This window comes from Phoca vitulina, unplaced genomic scaffold (genome assembly GCF_004348235.1).
Source record: "Phoca vitulina isolate PV1807 unplaced genomic scaffold, GSC_HSeal_1.0 scaffold60, whole genome shotgun sequence".
NCBI lineage: Eukaryota > Metazoa > Chordata > Mammalia > Carnivora > Phocidae > Phoca > Phoca vitulina.
In genome coordinates, this window is record NW_022589763.1 from 1,626,664 (window position 1) to 1,649,043 (window position 22,380).

Sequence of the window (22,380 nt, forward strand, 5' to 3'; positions counted from 1 at the left end):
TCCATCCATTCATCCATCTATCAATCATCCACTTATGTAGTCATCCATCCATCCGTCCATCTATCCATCCCATGGTTATTGAGTTCTCTGTAGGGCAGGCACTGTGACATGTACTTATTCATAAATGAGTAGTTCAAAACATTCTGAGGGTTTCTAAATATCGTCTGTGTAAGAGGTATAATACGATGTTGTTACATGAATAAGGCCAATGCAGAATCTGTGCTATGTCAGGTCAGGACTACACAACTGTTTGAGTCCCCAAGAGATGTGACTTGACCTGTACTATCATTAATATTTGGGTACATAAAAGGTAGTTTGTGTGTGTGTGTGTGTGTGTGTGTTTACATTTTCTTGTTCTAGAAATATTTTCCCATTATTATTTGGGAGCAGGAGGAAATGCCATGTGGGGAGAAGCTCCTGTAGATACGGTGACTTTGCAGGGTGGGTGAAGGTGTGTAGATGTAGAGGAACAAAGTATAGCATTATCACTTGGTCGTATCTTGCTGAAACCATTGTGTGGTACTCGAATGCACCTGAGCAGCTCGTGCGCTGATGGGTTTTGGTGTGGGATTGCAAACAAGTTGAAGCAGAATGGGGTTTCTTTCAGGCGACCACTCCTGAATAAGGAAACGCAGACCAATTATCCTTGTATGTGCTTATTAGTCATTCAATCTTCTTTAGTAAAATGACTGCACATCTTTTGCCCACTTCTTAGGTGGTTTGTCTCCTTATTATGGAGTTGTATTCATTTGGAAATGTTTTTCTCCCGGTCTGCGGCTTATCTTTTCCTTTTTTTTCATGGTGCTCTTTGAAGTACACAAGCTTTGAATTTTGATAAACTCTCATTTATTGACTTTGGAAAAGTAGATCAAGCTTTGGTTGTCTTATCTTAAAAAATCTCTTCCTAACCTAAGAGGACAAAGATTTTGCCCTGAATTTCTTTCTGAATGTTTTGCAGTTCCTCTTTTTCGTTTGGGTCTCTAGTGGATTTGGCGTTCATCCTTCGGGATGTGTGAGAGGTTAAAGGTCTAAATGTGTGTTTTTGCTTGTGAACAGCCAACTGTGACAGGGAACGCCCCATTGGATGTGTAACAAGCTCATCTATGGGGCTAGCCAATGCTGACCATGTTCTGCAAAATTTCCCTAGTTTGGATATTCGAGTGCACCCCCAGGCCCCTCAGAGTCTGCTCACACTCATGCAGAGCTTGCAATAAAGCGTGGGACAGGAGGGCAGCCAGAGACGGAACCTGGCAGGCAGCCCTGGGGGTTCAGCAGCAGTCCGTGCAAAGCTCCCCATTTGCTCTGTCTGCAGACTGAGCACCAAGGTCCGTGGGAGGAAACTCGGTTTCAACAGAGCAGACAGTGGAGGGGAGAAGTCTGTCTTGCCTCTGGGGGACACTTAGTTAAGCCACAGCCGGTCTAACCGGTTAGGCCAGTTGCCAATGTTTCGCAGCAAGTAAAGACACGGGGCCCTGGAGATTAAGATAAGGCTTGTTCCGTCTGGTTGTAAATCAGCTCTGCTCTGCCCTGCACTGCCTCCTTCCCCTGTGGATCTGCAGGCAGCCCCCGGCGTCTTTCCCCACGTCCCTCCCACCCCTCTCCCTGCTGCATGTCTGATTTTCTGAGTCAGTTTTGCATTAAAATATATGTGTGTAGAGTTGGATATTGGCAGTGTTTTGCGAGTGGAAAAAAGTTTCACTTAAAAAGACTGACTCATGAGAAGCAGACAAGAAAGTCATAAAGGATGAGAAAAAAGGGGGAAGAAATTTTTAAAAAGCCCAGAAGGAGGTTTCTTGCAGAAATTCGAGGTTTATAAGCCAGCTGGAACCTCAAAATTTGCTAAATAATTTACTTTGGCAATGAAATGATGTATCAAAGACCTCGGACAAGTCATTATAAAGGCTGTCTCACCTTTAGGCTGATGAGACTAACCCTGATTCTACCCCCTGCAGGTATGTGCCCACTTCAAAAAGTGCATTTCTCAATTCCCAGTTGTTTCTACGGACGGAAGCAGGAGTCTGGGGTTAGGACCTCTGCAGAATCCCCTTCACAGGGGCTTACTCAGCTGGGAGGAATGCCCTTCTTCCGGCAGCCTGGAATGTCTGTGTGGTGGCTGGAGCTGCTGCAGCCATCCTGAGGCCATGAAGCAGAGGATGGTAGAGCTTGGAGTTGCAAGGAGGCTGCTAGCATGGGGTTGCGTCCCCCCAAGAGAGAACACACCCTTCCCTTCTTTATTGTTAAGATTCCACGAATTGGTGAGATCATGTGGTATTTTTGGATCTGTGTCTGGCTTACTGCACTTTGCATAATATCCTTGAGTTCCATCCACGTTGTCACAAAGGGCAGGATCTCCTTGCTTCTCGTGGCTGAGTCGTGTTGCGTTGTGTGGATGGACCACATCGATGGGCACTTGGGTTGTTTCTAGGTCTTGGCTGTTCTGAAGAATTTTGTTCTGAACATGGGGGTGCAGGTATCTTTGAGATCCTGTTTTCATTTCCTTTGGGCAAATACCCAGGAGTGCAATCAGTGGGTCATAGGATAGCTCTATTTTTAATTTTTTGGGGAAACTCCATCCTGTTTTCCAGAGTGCCTGTACCACTTTGCATTCCCAGCAACAGTGCAAGATGGTTCCCCTTTCTCTGCATCCTCGCCAACATGTTTTGCCCCCTGTCTGTCTGATGACAGGCATCCTGCCAAGTGTGAGGTCATGTCTCACTGGGGACCTCCGTCCTGCCCGCATGCGCACAAGGGGAAGGTTCCACAGCATGGCTGCAGCCACGGCTTCCAGATGATGTTGCTCAGGGAAAACTGCGGGGGCACAGGACTCAGGGTCTTCCTGTGCTGATCCACTGCCTCGCCCACCCGTGCTACCACCGCGTGGTACCGGGGTTCTGAGCCAGGGGACAGGGGCTCCGCCTCGGAAGGGTCCCTGGAGAGGTCGAAGAGCAGAGGAGGGCTGTGCTGGGTCACGCCGTCCCCGGAGCAGGGGCACAGGCCTCGGCCGTAGCAGGCCCCCGCCCCCTTGGGGTGGAACTGCGGTGTCATGTAGTGGACCTTCCAGAGTCTTCCACCTAAAGACAAACAGAGCGGTGAACACCTGACCTAAGTACCAGCCCTGGGGAAATCATCAACATCCCATCCAAGTAAAAAGAGAGGAGAGAAGAAAAGCAGGTGGTTCTTGCAAAGTGTGTCTATATGGTGTGGACCAGGCACACAGAGGCAAAGGGACTCCTCCCAAAGTGCTCAGTGAGGCTGCCTGCAGGGATGATACCCCTACGGGCCGTGCTTACTTCATTCTTACCCTTCACTCTATTTTCTAATTGCTCCAAGTCCCCATACTAGTTTCATTAACAGAAGCAAATAGGACACATCAACATTGTGAAAGTTCTTGCTCTGTCCTCAGGGGGTGCATTTGCATACATGGCAGATAATAAAGCCAATCAGAGGGTGGCATGGGGTGCAGCCCGCAGCTTCCCTTCCCCTGTACATTTGCCCAGCACCAGCCATCATTCCCCATGAGATACTGAGTCTCCTCAGCTTCTCAGAAAGAGATTTGCTCTGTAATGCTGCGTTTCATGCGTCATTATGGCCAGCCTATGGCACCCAGAAACGCGGTCAAAGACTAATCTACATGTCCCCGGCGTGGGTTTGCTTTTTTTTTTCCCCAGTGAGATGAACATTTACATTAGCAGACCGCCCTCCAAACTGTGGGTGGGCCCCACCCAGTCACCTGAAGGATGTAAGAGAAAGCAGACTGAAGTCCCCTAAAGAGGAAAGAATTCTGCCTGCAGAGCACAACACAGAAATTCTGCCTGAGTTTCTAGCCTTTGGACTCAAGATGTCAGCATCCATTCCTGCAGGACTGCGGGCTGGCCCTGAAGATTTCAGACTTGCCAGTCCCCACAGCCACATGAGACAATTCTTGAAAAATCTCTCGTTTCTATCCACCCATTCATCTACATCTGTCTTTATCTTCTATCTCTATCATCCATCTGTTATCTACCTATCTACCTCTCTGTCATCTATTTCATTATCTATTAATCTATCCTATCAATCCATCCATCCATCATCTATCATCTATCCATCCATCCATGATCTTTCATCTGTCCATCCATCCATCCAACCATCCATCATGTGTCCATCCATCCATCTATGCATCCATCCATGTGTCACCCATCCATCCATCCATCCACTTATCCATGCATCTACACATCCATCCACCTTCCATCCAACCATCCATCCATCCATGTGTCCATCCATCCATGTGTCCATCCATCCATCCATCCACTTATCCATGCATCTACCCATCCATCCACCTTCCCTCCATCCATCCATCCATCCATCCATCCCACACACTCTTGGTTCTGTTTCTCAGGGGGAACCCTGACTAATGCAACCCCCACCCCCCGCACTGGGAGAAGGCATGTACTCACTGTCCTTCTCATGCCAGCGTGCTGCATGCAGATACTTTCCACAGTAATGAAATAGGAACTCATGTGCAGAGTGCTCAGCAGCCCCTTGAAGCAAGGGCACCAGGCTGCGGCCATCGATCACCCTGATTCAGTAAAGAGACACAAGGAGGAATCAGACCAAGGCCGCTCAGGCTGCGTTGCACCTGAAAATGAAACTCCAAGCTTGTAAGGGCCCCTGCTATGGGGCAAGAAGAGCAGAGATGAGCTGTCTCCCCAACTCTGTCCAGATTGTAAGTTGTTGAGCAAGATGCACGTCATTGTTTCTAAACACAAAGTCACTAACTTGTGGGGTCATTTTGTTATGCAGCACTCCATACGCAGTGAGCACACAGACATATACACACCATCCCAACCTTGCCAGTCATGGCCACATGACCATATTTTTAAAAAGTTCTCAATCTGAACTTAATGTACAAATGTAGTATTTTCCCTTATAGTTGTAGAACACTTTTAACTATACCCTAATTGTGATGGTTCCGTTTTCTGTGTCCACTTGGCTGGGTCATGGTGCTCAGTGATTTGGTGAAACACCACTCTGAGTGTTGCTGTGAAGGCATTTTTTTAGATACGGTTAACATCCACAATCAGTGCACTCTGAGCAAAGCAGAGCGCGCTTCACAGTGAAGGTGGGCCTCACAGAATCAGTTGACGGCAGCCAAGAGCAAAGACTAAGTTTTCCCAGAGAAAGTGGAATTCTGCCTTGAGACTGTAACAGGGAAATTCTGCCTGGGTTTGCAGCCCACTGGCCCGACATAAGGATTTCAATTTGTCCACAAATGCATGAGCCAACGCTTAAGATATATGCCTTATTTTATAAACACACAGACACCTGCACATATAACTATTGGTTCTGTCTCTCTTATACAGAGAGACAGAACCAATATTTATTTGTTCCCTTAAATGGAGTAAAACCAAATCATTATCAAAATATTTACTGCCTTGTTTTTATCTTGTATTCGCAAGAGTCTTTGGTCCTGTGCTAACATCGAGGTGATGAATCATTTTTAAAGCACGCTGTCACTCATCAACATAAAGGCAAGAGTGACTCTCAGGAAATCATAGGGAGATGTGTTTCAATGGATTGACTTCTAATGCTTTCATCTCCCCGTTGTGCTGAGTTATAAAATTTTACCAAAATGGCAAAATGAGTAGATGGACCCAATGTTTTATTTAATCACGTTTAACTGAGTATGATTATTTTGCCTTAGGCTGTCCCCTACATTTGCGGATGTGAGAACTTTCTGAATGTTCTCACATCGTGGTAGGGCTTCTCCCCTATGTGTAAAATAGTAAAAGGACAGCTCTGAGGAACTGGGGAGGACGGAGATCTCATTACATGTGTACCTGTCCTGGGGCACATTGCCGCCCCCCAGCTGGACCACGGTGGGGAAAACATCCATCAGGCTGGTGGGCTCGTGGATCATTTCGCCGGCCGGCAGCACCCCAGGCCAGCGGAAGATCCCTGGGACACGGAGGCCGCCTTCCCAGCCCCCCATCCCTTTGCCACCTGTAAGTAAATGCCATTAGAATTCTCCAGGAGATGGTCCCATCCACACACACACCTGGGTGCACCTGTCTGTCTGTCTCTGTGTATGTACCTGGGCACCCCCACACATAATCACACACGGTGGCAGCCTGCATTTCCCAAAAACATTTGCAGCAATAATTCCAGAACCTCGTCACATCCCTATGGGCACGTGGAGTTCATATGCTCTCCTCTTGAGATTCAGCAGGTCTTTGCAACCACAGGACACATGGGGTGTGCGATGCGTGGCTTCAGAGCTGTAACTGGCACTGGGATTTCACACTGTGCATGGTTGGTGGTCCCTGTCTTCCTTCGTCCTTTTTCTTTCTGAAAGGACTAGGAATTGGATCTGGGACCCCCTTCTCCTCCTCTCCTACCTGCTCGCCATACCATACACCTGTTCCTTTACCCCCTCTCCTGGTTCTTCTTCATTTCTGGGATCCTTAGCAGTAAGTTGGGGCCCAGGTTGGCTCTTTGGGAAATGCATATAAGTATTGAGCATTAGACAATGTGCTTCCACTTCCTAAGAACTCTGGGTATGGAAATCGAAGCAATCCTATGTTACAGAAGGAGAGTTGTAAACAGGGAGGGATGTGTTCAGAATCTTGCTAAATAAATGCTTCTTTCTTGCAGCTCAAAAACTGTAATGGGCTTGCCTTTGTTTTGTATTGCTGCGTAACAAGTTACTGCAAATCAGCAGCCTCACTCCTGTGTATTAGGTCTCCCTTCTGTATGTTGGGAGTCAGGTGTGGCTTGGTGGGTACTCTGTTCTGGGTCCCAGTCGGAAATCAAGGGGTAGGCTGTTTGTAGAACATACCACTGGGAATGATGAGAATCTACTGTACAGCTTGGGGATGTATATGGAGACTTAGAGGAAAAAGCCACTTCCAAGTCATAGGAACATATACAGTCAACTCTCATTCCCTGGAGTGATGTTCTACAAAGTCGCCACAAACACCCAGTTAGCTCATACTGAACCACGACTCTCAGGTGTAATATAGGGCTCAGTTCCAGGGAGACTCTGGTCCCCGTATTTTCATCAGCCAATCAGTATATTTCTGTGTGTTTTGGTTTAAAGACTCCTTATTGAGTAGATATTGTGATTCATTCGCATTGGACTCATGGCCAACAGCGCTAGAATTCCTGTCTGGATGAAGCCAATCTAACACACCTGTTTTCTCCATAAGGCACATCGCAAGCTTCTTGCCCTTGGAAACAGGGAACAGCCCTTCAGGACTACGGGTGGGAGCCATTTGAAGTAGCAAAGTCACCAACAAAAAGCAAACAAAACTATAAAAACGTGGCCACTAAAGAGACCGTGAAAAGGACACATGTTTATAGTCTGAGAGATGAAATTGTAGGCACAGGGTTACATCATCCAACCTTAGTTGAGAACATGCATGTCAGGCGACCAATATTTTTACTGCTGTTCAAATGAGTACAAAGGCATTGCAAGTATTGATTTTTGGGGTTACAGATACATTTTAGCAAATAAATGAATTCATAAATATGGAATCCATGAATCATGCAGAACAACTGTATCAGACTTTTAAGATGAAAATATAAAGGTATCACGCCCTAAATCTCGCATGATATTGTGGAATACAGGGACACATATAACTAAGGTTATAGTTACTGCACTACCTTTGATTTAGGATGGCATTTATTTTAATTTTATCTTAATTATTTATTTGTATATCTCACTCTTCTACCAAAATGTAAATTCTTTAAGGGAAGCGCAGGTGTCTTTTTTTCTCTCTCTTAGCATCTGGATAGAATTTGGTGTATAGGAGCTACTCAAGAAAATCCCCCTTTGAAAGCACAGACTCTTTTCCCCTTCTGCTTGCTCTCCAGCCTGTATCACTGGGAATCATTTGGTGGGTCACATATCTGACTTTTAACCCCCAACATCCATTGGTCTCACCTCTGAATATTCCATTCCATCCCCCCAGCTGGCCACGTTCGTCCCTTGCCTCCAAATGTCCTCCGTGATCAGAGGTAAAATACGTGAATGTCATGTTTTTCAAACCATTTACTTCAACGGCTTTAAGGATTTCACCTTTAAGAGAAATAGAACAATTCAGGACAGAGCCAACGAAACAGCATCAGCGAATTCAACCCAAATTTGCCCTTTCTTGCTAGAAAGTCCCATAAGGGGACTCTGCAGTCACCAGGAGACCGTCGTTATGAATGTGATGACAAAGTGTGAACCCCTATCTGATTTTCCTGATACCACAGGATTCAGAATCTTGTTTACAAAGATATCACTAGTGATCATTTGTGATATTAATACGGAAAACAGAATAAACACCTGAAGCCAATATGCCAGCAATGGAGTGTTCTGAATGGGCATTGTTGACATGCATACGTGTGTCCATAATGAGTGCATGGGGGTGGGAACGTGGTGAGAAAGGGTTTGATGGGACAACCCCGTCAAGACAGGAGGAAGCCAGAGCTGTGAGCATCCATCTGTGGGTGTTGGCACATGGGGGCCAAGGCTCAGGAGAGTGGAGCCATCTACAAGCCAAGCACTCGCTTTATCTACGGAGACCAAATGCACATCTAAAGCACTGAAAGTAAAGATTTTACACCACACGGGCATGTACAACAGTGGAAATGCATGTTTTTAAAGCATGATGTAATCTACCCTCCCGTTTTGGGATTGTTTGCCTCTTTACTTGGTCTACTCTAGCACTATGCTTCTCCCAGGATAAGCCCTTGGATCCTGCAAGGATTTAGATGTCTACATTCTTTTAAGAATCTATATACACTTGAAACTAAGGTAACACTATGTATCAACTATACTTCAATGTGAAAACAAACAGTCTATAATCTCGCTGGATCTCTCCAGGTTTTCTCCAGGCCACAGTGATGTTGGTCTGTTGCCCTGAACGATAGTGTTCTTGCTTCACTTTCTGCAATGTCTCAAGATGGCTTTATTATTTTTTTTAAGATTTTATTTATTTATTTGAGAGAGAGAGAGCACAAAGATGGGGGAGGAGCAGAGGGAGAGGGAGAAGCAGACTCCCCACTGAGCAGGGAGCCCGATGCGGGGCTTGATCCCAGGACCCTGAGATCATGACCTGAGCCCAAGGCAGACGCTTAACTGACTGAGCAACCCAGGTGCCCCTCATGATGGCTTTAAATAATACACTTTGTAGGATGATTTTGTGCAGAAGTAGGCTGAGGGATCGGAAGTGCTGAAGGAGCACATGAATGATATGGGAAATTTTCTCCCTATTCTTTACCTTTTCTCTTATTCTTTACTGCAACTTGGTTCATAGTGAGGTGGCCCATCTGTTACCAAAGTTCAGTGGTGAGGCCAAGACTGAATGAAGCACGGCTGCACCTTGACTTACCTACAAGCCAATCCATCTCCTCCACGTTGTCGCCATATAAGCCATGCTGGCTTTTCCCGAGAAACCGTTTTGTGGTTACCAAGGGAATGTGTACATGCAGCAAGGACACGAAGAGAAGGAATGGCCTGTGCTTATTTCTGAAAGAAGAAAAACATCCTTCAAACACGATGACACCTGTATTTGATCCTGTTTCAACAGTATTTGATCCATTTGAGTCCTTGAAACTCATCTCCCCATCGGGGCTGGTTTAAGAAATTCCAAAGATGATAAAGAGACTCAGGTGCTATGAGAACTCACCTCCTCTTTAAAAGTGGGATTACCTTTCAATATAGGAAATTGCCTCGTGTAGCATGAGACTCGCCGTTCTTTCCAAAACCATGGGCTGCTCTGTGACGTCATGGTTTCTCATCAGGATACAGTTCCAACGACGCACAAACCCAAAGCTGGCGTACCAGGAGATGAAGAAGAGGAAGACGAGGCTGGCTGCACCCAGGACTACCTTCCAGGACACAGAGATTAACCCCCAAGTCTTACCAACAGCAACAGTCAGTACCCCCAGGGCCGCCATCTGGGTGTAATGCCACAGCCTGGCTCTAGTCGTGGCGTCCAGTCCCGGGGGCCTGCCTGGCTGACAGTCATCCACAAGCGTGAAAGGCATGCCATAAAAATAGTCAAATCCGTGGTTCAGTGGGTGGTGGCAGTGGTCGGTGCGGGATTCACAGTTCACACCCTGGTGCCATTTTCCTGAAGATAAGAGCAAGAAGTTAAACAAGAACACACATGGAAGGCACTCTGTCTGATACCAATCACCTTCTCAATAATTTGGATGCTCCAATGAAAATAAAGGTATTCAAACAGCAAAATCTGAAAAAAAAAGGAACATGATATAAATTTGAGATAGAAAGGAATAAAATGAATGTTTGATACTGGTTTATTTTTAAATGGTTACATTGCACTTTGCAAATACTCAACAAACGGTTGGAGGTCATGATCGTTATCAAGAGATTAAAGGTTTAAAGAAAAAGAAGATTAAAGGTTTAAGGTTTTCTGGACTGTTGGGAATTACAATTTGCAACCCTAGACTATTCTGCTATTAAATAACTCAGAAACTATCACTTACGATATTTCTTACTTAAAAGACAACTACTTGATAATAGGAGCTGGCTCTAGAATAATCTTATGATAGAGCAGAAGGAACTGACTCACTCTAATAACTAGTAAGCAAGAATTGCTTAAAATAGATTTTTTCCAAAGGCAGTAATTTTATAATATCATTGAGATGGAACATGAGGAAGCCCATATATCAAATTCTAGCAGGATATACAAGAATTGGGTTCTCTCCAGATGCTCAGCCAGCTTAAATTTAGCTACAAGATAGAACAGAAAAGGGTCCAAGGTACTACTTGCCATAATGTCCAAGTGCAGAGGTTAAACTGGGTCCCTGCCCTGCTCTTCCCTCCCATGACTCACAAAGCGTCTTCAGAACTTGTAGGACTGGTTTTAGTTCCAAGCCCAGGGACATTCCTTCATATGCCTGCTTACATTTACGAAAGTGAAAATGCTGAGATGGGGTGAAATAGGTGGAGAAGAAAAGTATACAGGACGGCCTCCATCTTGTCCACTTTCTACCATTTGGAATGTGAAGAACAGCCTTGTCTGAATATAGATGGGGTGTGTGCACCAGAAGAATAAAGAGGCACAGAACGAACTGATACACAGGTCTGCAAGTCCAGTAAACACAAAATAAATCTACTCATCTAGTTTTAAACACAGTTCCACCCACAGAGTAGGAGATACCTGGGTGGCTGTGGGGTCAAGGACATTGACCCAATGGTGGTGAGTTGGTAATGGAAAGTTCCAGTCAATTTGGGTGGCTAAGAAGCTTTGCTCTACTTCTTAGGATTGAAAAGAGAAATATAGGCGATAGAGCAGTTGTATACAAAGTCCTTGAAAATGGGATATGCTATATTCTGAATATCTGCGTCTCCCCAAAATTCCTATGTTGAGACCTGACCCTGAGGTTGATGGTATTTGGAGGTGGGACCTTGGAGAGGAGATCAGATCCTCCGGGTGGAGCCCCTGTGAATGGGATTAGTGCCCCAGAGAGATCCTCACCCCTTCTTCTCACATGTGAGGACACAGAGAGAAGACAGTCATCTGTGAAGCAGGATGAGGGTCAGTCCTCACCAGACACGGAATCTGGATCTTGGACTTCTCAGCGTCCAGCACTGTGGGAGGTAAATCTACATAATCTCTATTTCTAAAGTAGCAGGACATTTTATTTATTTTATTTTATTTTTTAAAGATTTTATTTATTTATTTGAGAGAGAGAGAGAGAGTGAGAGAGAGCATGAGAGAGGAGAGGGTCAGAGGGAGAAGCAGACTCCCCACGGAGCAGGAAGCCTGATGCGGGACTCGATCCCGGAACTCCAGGATCATGACCTGAGCCAAAGGCAGTCGCTTACCCAACTGAGCCACCCAGGCGCCCACGTAGCAGGACATTTTAAAAGGGGGTAAGGGTGGTTACCCACACCTCCAGCCAATCACCGCCCTGACAAAGTGGGGGTGTCATAGTCCCTTCTGAACTCAACAGTGACTCTGAGTGTGGAAGAGCTGGTGAGGAATCGAATGGGACCCCCTGCATACAGACCCGACCCAGCCCTCCCTTGACCGAGGGGTCGGGGAAGACGCCTTCATCATCTGGCCTCTGATTCCTCTAAGACGGGATACCACTTCTAAACCCACAGGCTGAAGCAAGCAACGAAAGCGGTCACAAGCATGTGGTCCATGACAGGTGGGTGCCCATCTGTAAAGAAGTCACCTAGCAGGTGTCAGAGTGCCGTTCTCAGACCGGTGGTCTTACAAGGTTGGCCCTTGACTAATGATGTGTGACAACTGGCTCTCCAGAGGATTCCCATCATTCCCTAAATAGTAAGTGTGGCTCTGTGTCTAAAATGTTTGCACAATGTGGTTTTGCTGAACACCTGCTTTCCTTCTGGAGGCTGGAGTTTTGGGGGGTGCCAGGCAGCGGGGGCCTATGAGACCAGCCCCTAATACAAAGCCTGGGAATGGAAGGAAAGAGGCAAATCTCGCAAGATGTTGAATTAAAATTGCCTGTCAATGACAGAAGTTCCAACAATGTGACCAACCCAAGAGAGATCAGATGGGGTCAGCACCCAGTTTGGTTCTGACACGTGATGTTTTCGCCTTGTTGGGAAACAGGTGCTTTTGATGGTTGATTCTCCATCCCCCTGAACCGTTTGAGTACCTATGAGTCCGGTTGCATAACCTTGCTGCTGCAGGATTCTCGCAAACGTGGTTTCATTCGCGGGGAGTCCGCCCGATCCCCCATTCCACTGGAGGGCACGGTACCCATCATCGGCTTCCATGCCTGTGGAGCAGAGCAGAGAGCAAGCACTCACTCTCCCTTGACTACAGCAGGGGTTCTTGCCTGGGGAGGAACCTGGCCCACACCAGGGGACTCTTCACCCTGTCTGGGGTTGGTTTGCGTTGTCACAATTGCAGGAGGGGTTCTACTGGCATCTGGTAGGGGAAACACCCTACGCTGCCCAGGATGCCCCTACTACAGAGAATCATCCAGCGCAAATGTCAGCAGTGCTAAGGTTGAGAAACCCTGCCTTGGCATGAGAGATTCTGTCTGTTTCTCTCTCTCTCTTTATCATCCATCCATCCATCCATCCATCTGTTCATCTATCATGTATCATCTATCTCTCTATCTATCTATCTATCTATCTATCTATCTATCATCTATATCTATCATCTATCATCTATCTATATCTATCATCTATCTATCTCTATCCATCCATCCATCCATCCACCCATCCACCCACCCACCCATCTATTCATCTATCATCTATCCACCTATCTATCCATCTATCAATCTATTAATCTATCATCTATCATCTATTTATCTATCTATATCTATCTATCATCTATCTCTATCCATCCATCCATCCATCCACCCATCCACCCACCCACCCATCTATTCATCTATCATCTATCCACCTATCTATCATCTATCAATCTATTAATCTATCATCTATCAAACAATCTATTATCTATCTATCTATCTATCTATCTATCTATCTATCTATCTAATCTATCTATATCTTCTATCCATGATCTGTCTATGGCAATGGTTCCCAACCAAAGGTAATTCTGCCCCCCAAGGAACATTTGGCAATGCACGGAGACATTTTTGGTTGTCACAACTCGGTGGGGAGAGTGGCTGCTACTAGCATCTTGCCCATAGAGACCTGACCCCCAGCACCTCAGAATGTGACTGTGTTTGAAGATAGGGTCTTTAAAGAGGTAAAAATGAGGTCATCGGGGTGGGCTCTGATCCCATAGGACTGGGGTCCTTATAAGAAGAGGAGCTGAGGACACAGACACTCATAGAGGGACGACCGTGTGAGGACAGAGGGAGGAGGCAGAGTGTACACACCATGGAGAGAGGCTTCAGGAGGAACCAGCCTTGCCCACGCCTGGATCTCAGACTCCCAGCCTCAAGCCCCGCCTGGATGTCAGACCCCCAGCCTCCCAGATGATCAGAAAATTAATCTCTGTTGATTAGGCTGGTCCTTCTGTGGTATTATGTACGGCAGCTCAGACAGACTAATACAACAATATTCCAATATGTGAATGTACCAGTTTATTAACCCACTCTTCCGCTGATGAACTGTGTCCGTGTTTGCACCGTACAAACAATGCTGCTGTGAACGTTCTCATTCCATCTTTTGTAGAGCGTGCATGTGTGTACATGTTGGGCACCTACTTAGGAATTGCTGGGTCACAGGGTGTGCATGCATTCAGCTTAAGCAGACACTGACAAACAAATCAGGGCCCCCTCCTGCAGCCTCACAGTGCATCTCACCAACCTCTTCCTTGTCCCTCTCTGACTCTGACCCTTCTGCTTTCCCCTTAGAAGGACCTTTGTGATGACACTGGGCCACTTGCATAATCTAGGATAACATTCCCATCTGAAGATCCTTCACCTAATCCCATCTTCAAAGTCCCCTTTGCCATATAAGGAAACATTCACCCATTCTGGGAATTAGGATGTAGGATCTTTGGGGACCATTATTCAGCTCCCTACATGCTCTCTCAGAGCCTGTCTGAAATCATGACTACACATCAAGATCGACTAAAATATTTAAACAAATAAACACAATGTCAACCATAACCAGCTACCCTTGGAGAGTTCCAGGCTCTGAATTCTCAATCAACCAAATCATTGCATGACTACCTAAAACACAGTATTCTTTATGTAAGTTCTAGGTGATGCCACCACAGATTATATCTGCACCATTTTCCCTGGATCTCAACCACCGCTAATAATATCAAGGACAAGTAATGAGTGCACACAGACGTGCCCCTTTCTCAGTCATCCCCACAACACTGACCTGACCTGAGGGAGTGCCTCCCCGTGAGGAAGGAAGATCTGCTGGGAGTGCAGAGGGGGGCGGCCGCCAGGTGCTGGGTGAGCCTCACACCTTCCTCTGCAAGCCGGTCGATATTGGGTGTCCTGCGCAAACCACACACAAACATCCCCATCAAGATGGTGCTTACAGGGATCCCTGCACCAAAAGGCATGGCACGGAGTACGTGAGTATTTCTTGAGGGTCTTACAATTAGTTGCATATGGTGTCCTGCAGAGGCAGACGGACCCAGCCCCAAAACAACCAGCATGAGCACATGTACTGAGGACCACTGCTGCAGCAGGTGCTGAGCCCTTCTCCCCGGTCCGGGACTGCGGCCCAGCCCACTGCGTGCACAGCCACCATCTCAGCCCACCGCCTCACCCAAAGGTCTTGGTGGCCAGGAACAAGCTTCCCTTGATGCTTTTGCTGTGTGTAGTGATAAGAGTTGTGCACCATCTTGCTCTTGGTGTCTGCTTTTGTCAGCCAGGAAATTGTGGCCAGGAAGGTGGGTCTTTCAGAGCTTGCTACTCTTTGCTCCTCTGTGAGCATGCTCTATCTCACAAACGGGAAACCGTCTTCCCAATTGAATGGGGAAGGAGTGCCCCTTTCCTGCCTACACCACCAGGTTTCCACGTGGAAGGGTTAACTAGCAGAGAGCAAGTGGATTAAAGAGAGACAGGAAGACATGAAGACTGAAGCCACTGGCTGGAATATTTATATTGGCTGGAATAGAATCTTTGAGAGCCGATACCTAAAACTTCCTTACTGGGCAGGTGGTCCAATGGCTCCAAGGTTAAAGGGATCTTTGGAGGGGACTTGAGGCATGCGTGGAGGGCTTCTTTGCTGAGTATGAGTGCTGGTGGAGGGCGCTGAGGGAGCTGAGAGTGGTCCACAACCATCATCTACCAGGGAGAAGAGCCTCTAAGTGTCCCTGTTCTCCCAGAGCACTCAGAAGTGACCATGGCTTTGTTGAGGGTCTGGGCAGCCCCAGGCTGAGTCATAGCACTAGTGGATGCTATTTTCTTGGACACAAGCCACTTCCAAATCCCTGTGACCCAAACTGCTTGCTAGTGGAAGGATGCCAGGTGTCCCAGAGGGTCCCTGTCCATAAGTTTTCTGGAGAGAGGATAGAAATAAAATGAATCCTAAAGGAGCTATAGGCCAACTGAAGGACTTCTAGGAGCCAGCAGGCATCCCAAAGTCCTACTGTGGGTTTTTGGGTTCAAGAACTTTCAGACGCATCAAGACCACGGCCAAGACCATTCTCCAAACGTTGTGGTAAATACCTTTCTCACTAACTCAGATGGCGTTGCCAATTTTGAAGAACACATTTTTAGTTTTAATTTTTGCTTTTGTTTTGATCCCTCTGAGTGAACATAGTATATGTTGTCTGAAAAAAAAAAAAAGAAAAATTACGTGTATTCTTCAAAATCCTCGAAGCTGGTTAAGCACAGAGGTCATGGGCAGAAGGAAAGTGTTCAAAAGATGTTTGGTGTAAATGCATGGGAGGTCACTAAGTAAGTTCTGAGTTAGTGTAGTAATATAATAATATAACACCTTTGGAGATTATTAAAGTGAAAAGCTGCATTTTTGGAATCCCTGTGTTATCTTTCATCCCAACTATTTCTTAGTCATCGGAGTGATCTCCCTGTTTGCAAGGAGGCAAGCAAAGTTGGGAGATTGAGCCACTTGTCCGTCCCTGGAGCTAGGAAGTGCCAGAGGAGGGTTTAATACCTCCTTAAGTCACACCTTATCCGTGTGACTTAAAAAATCCACCGAGTGTGGCATTCTGGGGGTTGTGGCTCAAGCACCTCCATCCTCAGGCTCCCATCTTCCATTAATTATAGATTTTCCAATAGTTCACAACCACCCGTCCGCTTTGTGACCACTAAAGCTTTTTTTCTGATGGCTTTGTTCGTATTTAAAGATAGAGAGTGCCCTTCTCCCTCTTGTGTGCAAACTGTTGTCTGTACTCCTTCAGCTGTGGCTTCCACGCCCCTCCTGCATGCCCAGAAACCACAGCTGAAGCTCCTATTTCAGAGACCCGCTCCTTCAGGCAGCTGCTGGGGCCCTGCCGTGCTTCTGTTTTTGGAGAATAGCCGTGTCAGTCAAGACTGTTCTGGCCACTTTGGTCACCTTTGACTCTTTTTAAAATTGCAACCAACCGAAATAGAAATGCTGTTATTAAAAATCACCCATTCTGTACTCATGCTGGTTGTTTTCAATAAGCCAACTGTAAAAATTTACTTTTTTTTTGACTAAACTATGAACATGAATTGCAAGGGCTTATAGGATTCTACTAATTAAGTATAATTATATTAGCTCTGACCTATTTTTCAGTTTACAAAAGCTCTATCTCTAGTTTGATATCCAATAGTCCATCTATTATTTACCAATCTATCTATCATCTATCTACCCATCCTTCCATCCATCTTTCCATCCATCCATTTACTCATCTCTAGTTTGATATCCAATAGTCCATCTATTATTTACCAATCTATCTATCATCTATCATCTATCTACCCATCCTTCCATCCATCTTTCCATCCATCCATTCATTATCTATTCACCCCTCTTTCCATGCTTCCTTCCATCCATCCATTCATCCATCCATCTATCCATCCCTCCATCCATCTTTCTACCCTTCCTGCCTGCCTTCCTTCCTTCCTTCCATCTTTCCATCCATCCATCCATCCATACATCCATTTGTCTGTCTAGCTATCTATCTCTCTTCTTTCAAGTATTTATCTCTTACAGATGTCTTCATGATTATCTACATTGTGGAACAGAATGAAAAACAGCACAGGTTTCAACCTCAGCATCGAAATCTTCTGCAGAATCTCATTCCTCTACTTGTTAAAAGATACCTTCAAACAGGAAAAATGCTACTGATTTTAAATTCTGTGCATCTCAATCAATTTATGTGATTTCCTTCTTTCCCTAACCAAGTTGATTGGGAAATATAATCTTAAAATATTACTCTCAAGTGCCTTTCATTTTTTATGCATTCTTTTCCTTTTAAATAACCCTCTGGCCTGTGGGATCAGATATTTTCATTTTAAAAACAGAGAGAAAGTATGAGAGTGTCTGAGAATGATATAAATATGCTGAGAAACAGCCCAGTGACTCTCATGAAAGGAATGGAGGGGCAGGGCATGTATGAGATTTTCCTGAAAGAAGAGAGATCTTTTCTTCCTATTATGCTAATAAAACGAGCAGGTTTCACATGTACTTACAGACTTGTCTCCATCATTCACACATGTCTGGTGTGGCTTTGCTGTTCAAGCATCACGGGGTCCCTTCAATGTTTTGCATCATGGACCCAGAAGGAAACATGGAGATCATCCAATGGCCTTATATCAAGAGGGGAAACCGAGGCTGGACGTGTGACTGATGGCACAGCTATTCAGAAGCAGGGTTGGGGCCACAGAGCCAGTCCCGGGGCCCCCTCTTCTGTCCTGACTTCCTGTTCCGCTGACCCTTGGTAACTACACATTCATCACACAGCTCATGGGTTCTCAACTTCCATTTCTTACGAGGCCAGATATGAAAGACAGACCTGGTGTGGCCCACATGCGCGACCAGAGTGACTGGCAAACAAGGGTGTCTCACCTGATTTCGAACACAAGCGCCTTCCAGCGTATTTAGGCATGACAGTGAATACCGTGGCTGCTGGAGAGAATTCTACGGGACGGCTTACCAGTGAAGCTTCACTTACTGTGCGCTAAAGGAGTCGGAACAATGTCATAGCAAATCTCCTAAGGACGAAGGGAAGGAGGCCTTACAGCATGTGCTCGAAAGCAAAGACAGCTTCTCTAAACCGGGTGGTTCTTAAACCCAAGTTAAGTCTTCTACCTGTCAGCCTTGATAGCTTACTTGGGCAGAATTGTTAAACGGGGTGTGCCGTGCTCATGTTGGGGTGGGTGGACATGCAGTGGAGACAACATTTTGAAGACCAGGAAGTGTGGTAAGTTTGTGCAGAATGCCCACCTTCCTTATAGGCAGATCGTGACGGGCATGGCCCCCACATTGGTAAGGGGCGCCCTGCAACCCATGTGGTCTGTTGGCTCAATGTCTTCATCAATGAGTCAATGCATTAAATTAAGAGAATATCCCTGCCGGCTTTAGGATGCCCCCAAAGACCCTCCTTCCACTCGGCCTATATTTTAGTTGGAAGGCGAAACACTGGACATAAAAAAAAAAATAATAATAATAATCACGGGTGCTGCCCCCCTAGTGGTGGTATTGGGCATGCACTCCCAGTTTCTTAATTTCTTAATGGCTTACATTTTCTTAACCCAAAGCGGCAGGCCGCAAACGGTCCTGAGGGGTTAGGAATTCATGATCCGAATCCCGGGGGACAAGATTCAGTCCATTACAGGGAGAGATGGCTCGGAGAGGGCAAGGCGTTCTCTTGGGGTGTGAAAATATTCTAAAATGCACCGTGGTGATGGATGCACTTCTCTGAAGATACCAGAAGCCAATGAATCGTCCAGTTTCACTGGGTGAATGGCCTGTTCTGGCCAGTACAACTGGGCAGGCTCAGCGTGGGGAAGGAAGATCCCTGCATACACAGGGCAGAGTTCTGCTGCAGTTGGGAAGACTGCAACCAAAGGGGGTGGGCCCGGGTCTCTGTAGGCCAGTCCCAAGGTGGATAGCTACTGCAAGGCAGATTGTGTGATGCTGGGGTGGTGGCCTTCCAAAAAGAAAGGGAATGAGGTGCTTTTCTTCCTTTTCTCCTCCTGTTGCAAAGACCACGCAAACATCATCGTCCGCATGTTTGCCAGCAGCTTGCATACTGTGAATGTGCACTAAGCTCTCCCCGTGGGTGAATAGCAGCCCCAGGGGCAGAGCTGCTACATCCTAATCCCCAGTATTTGTGAATAGGACCTGTGACTTGGAAACGGGGTCTTTACAGGTGTAATTAGTTAAGGATCTGAGATGAGCTCATCCTCCATCAGGGTGGCCCTAAATCCAATGACAGGTATCCTTATAAGAGACAGAAGAGGAGACACGGACCCAGAGGAGAAGCCATGTGAGGACGGAGGCAGAGATGGGAGGAACATGGTCACAAACCCAGGGATGCCTGGAGCCCCAGAAGCTGGAAGAGGCAGGAAGGACCCTCCCCTGGAGCCTTGGGAGGGAGCATGGTCCTGCCCCCGTCTGGATCTCAGCCGCCCTTCCCCACCTGGATCTCAGCACCCCTGTCCCGCCTGGATCTCAGACTTCTGGTCTCCAGGACTGAAACAGAAGAAATTCCTGTTGTCTAAAGTTACTCCATTGGAGGTCCTTTGTTCAGGCAGCCCTAAGAAAGGAATACACCCACCCACCAGAGTGCCGCCTTGTTTGAACATTTCAGTTTAGGACCCCGCTTCCCAATCAAAAAATAATTTCTTGGGTGTTCAGATCTGATGCGCTAAGGAATTTCCCACTACAGGCAGATTTTAAATGCATCATTCAGCCAGATGCAGCCCCTCACACACACACACACACACACACACACACACACACACACACAGAGCACCAGGACCCCCAGCGTCACCAGGACATTATACCTGAGCGTATCGTTCCCATAGCAACCAAGATCCCCAATGCCAAGATCGTCTGCCATTATCAGTAGAATATTGGGTTTAAAGGCATTTGCAGCTTTTAACTCGGAAGTCCTCGAGAGCAAACACAGGAGTAGAACCGACAAAGAGTCCCTGGAGAGACAAACAAAAAGGCCAAAATTAACGTCGACGATCTGGAATGTTCAGTCGGTACTTCAAAGCGGCTTGCTGGGAAGGCACATGCATTTGCCCTAAATTAGGATGTACCAAGGGATCCCATCTAGGTGCTGGTTCCTTTTGTTCTGACTGCTCGCACACTAACACGCGGAGCAGAAACCGGGAACGCGCGAGGGTTTTGTCCAGGTTCCTCCTCCGCTCCCCTTGGTCATTAATCCTACTTGTGTGGGGCGCTCCCTAAAGGGCAGGATCAGCGGGCTGAGCGCTCGCCTTCCGGGCCGCGCCTTCCTCCCTTTCCCGGTGCAAAGGGGGCCCGAGCGCGCCTTCCGACCCCCGAGCGACCGCACAGGAGGGAGGCGGACCCAGAGGGCTGGAGCAGCGGGAGACATGCATTTTAAAAAAAGGAAGAATGTGGGATTCAAAGCACCCCAGCCACGACAGGGGGACACAACACGGGCTTGGAGCGCGCGTTGCCAGCGAGGCCGGGGCGCACCCGCGACCGCGCGGGACAAGGGATCTGGGGCGTCCCGGACGCGGATCCCCGGCCCTGCCCGCCCCATAAACCGGGAGGGACGCGGGGCCTGGAGCGCCCTGATGCTCATTCCAGACTCCTGGCTGGCAGCTCGAGCGTGCCCCGGGGTCCCCCGGCAGGGCCCCCAGTGCTGTCCGGTGCCCCGATTGCGCCCTGGTGCGCCCTGGTGCGCAGCAGGGGACGGGGACTTGGAAGGCCCGGCGGGACAGGGCCTAGGCGGAGGGTTGAGGGCGCGGCCGCATTCCGGGCGGGGAGCTGGCCTGGGGCGTCTTAGAGGGCGGTGGGGAGGACAGGAGGGGCACGGCCGCGCTCCGGCGAAGGGGGCTTCGGGGACCGCCCATGTTTTTGGGGCTGGGGCTCGGGCTGGGGGGCCGGGCCGCGCAGGGGCGGGGCCGTGCAAGGAGGAAGAGGCGCGCTCTGGGCGGCGCGGATCCAGGGGCTGGACCGGAAGTGTCTCAGAGTGGGGGAGGGTGCGGCCGTGCTGGGATGGGTGGGGGTGGGGGAAGGGAAGGAGCGGGGCGGGGGGGGAACGCGTGCTGGAGAGGGAGACGCCGGCGTGCTGTTGGGGGGGACGGAATCGAGGGGGGGCCGGGCGTGTCGTAGAGAGTGGGGTGTGTGGACACGGCCGCGCTCCGGGTAGGTGGCTGGGAGCACCTGCTAGACCCGGGGGCACGCCGCAGCGCTCTGAGGGGGACAGTGTTTGGGGGGCATGTCTTGCTCGCGCGGGGTACTCGGGGCGAGGGAGCGCGTCGTACGCAGTGGGGGATGGGCACCAGGCCTCTCTCTGCCGGGGCGTGGCCTCCGAGCACCAGCCCGGCGGTTCCCCTTCCGCTGGCCGCCCCCCTTCCCTCCGTCGGGCCTCCTCTGCCCTCCTCTGCCCTCCCCTCCACCCAGCTCTCTGGTCGCGCGTCCCTCCGACTGCAGACGGACGTCTAGCTGCGTTCTGGTGACTCCAAGGCGCACACCCCGCCCGCGCGTCCCGGAGACCACGCTCGCGCAGTGTGCACCTCCCCAAGCCCCCATCCCCGTCCCGAGGGGGGGCCGCGTCCTCGGGCCCCGCGCACCTGGCAGCTGGCGCGCTGCGTCCCCTCGGAGCCCTGCGTCCCATGGCCGCGCGCGGGCCGGGCGCGCAGGACCTTGTCCCCAGCACCAGGTGCCGGGACCCGCCCACGCAGCGGAGCCCTGCGGGCGGGAGGGCCCGGTCCCGCCCCAATCCGTTTAATCCCCTGTCGCCCCGGGCCTTCCGGGAATTGATTTGGAAACCGGTTTTCCGAGTCCCAGTCGCCTCCGGGCGGGCACTCCCGGGAGACTGGGGTGGAGGAGAG

General features: G+C 48.4%; 1 protein-coding gene across 3 annotated transcripts; it reads right to left on the bottom strand.

The window, feature by feature from the left end:
- Positions 1-16: 16 nt before the first annotated feature.
- ARSD (arylsulfatase D) lies at positions 17-22,295 on the bottom strand. Of its 3 annotated transcripts, none has more exons than XM_032391137.1 (10): positions 22,120-22,295; positions 20,353-20,499; positions 14,780-14,901; positions 12,625-12,747; positions 9,677-10,100; positions 9,357-9,493; positions 7,922-8,056; positions 5,817-5,979; positions 4,434-4,555; positions 17-3,071 (listed from the first exon to the last, which is right to left on the bottom strand). In XM_032391137.1, exons 1-10 carry the CDS (start codon positions 22,161-22,163, stop codon positions 2,713-2,715), a joined length of 1,776 nt encoding a protein of 591 aa, XP_032247028.1. In that variant the 5' UTR covers positions 22,164-22,295; the 3' UTR covers positions 17-2,712. The 3 variants fall into 3 exon arrangements, with proteins under 3 accessions (XP_032247028.1, XP_032247029.1, XP_032247030.1); XM_032391138.1 differs by lacking the exon at positions 22,120-22,295 and adding an exon at positions 20,614-21,379; XM_032391139.1 differs by lacking the exons at positions 14,780-14,901; positions 22,120-22,295 and adding an exon at positions 20,614-21,379.
- Positions 22,296-22,380: the final 85 nt, after the last annotated feature.

Bases quoted from the DNA above. Each gene is read 5' to 3' on its own strand.
- ARSD (XM_032391137.1), bottom strand. From the start codon at position 22,163: ATGGGACGCAGGGCTCCGAGGGGACGCAGCGCGCCAGCTGCCAG. The intron at 10,101-12,624 runs GTACTCAAACGG...TCTTATCTTCAG, and splicing joins TTATGCAACCGGACTCATAG to GAAAATGGCACCAGGGTGTG. The intron at 9,494-9,676 runs GTAATCCCACTT...TTCTTCTTTCAG, and splicing joins GCAATTTCCTATATTGAAAG to AAATAAGCACAGGCCATTCC.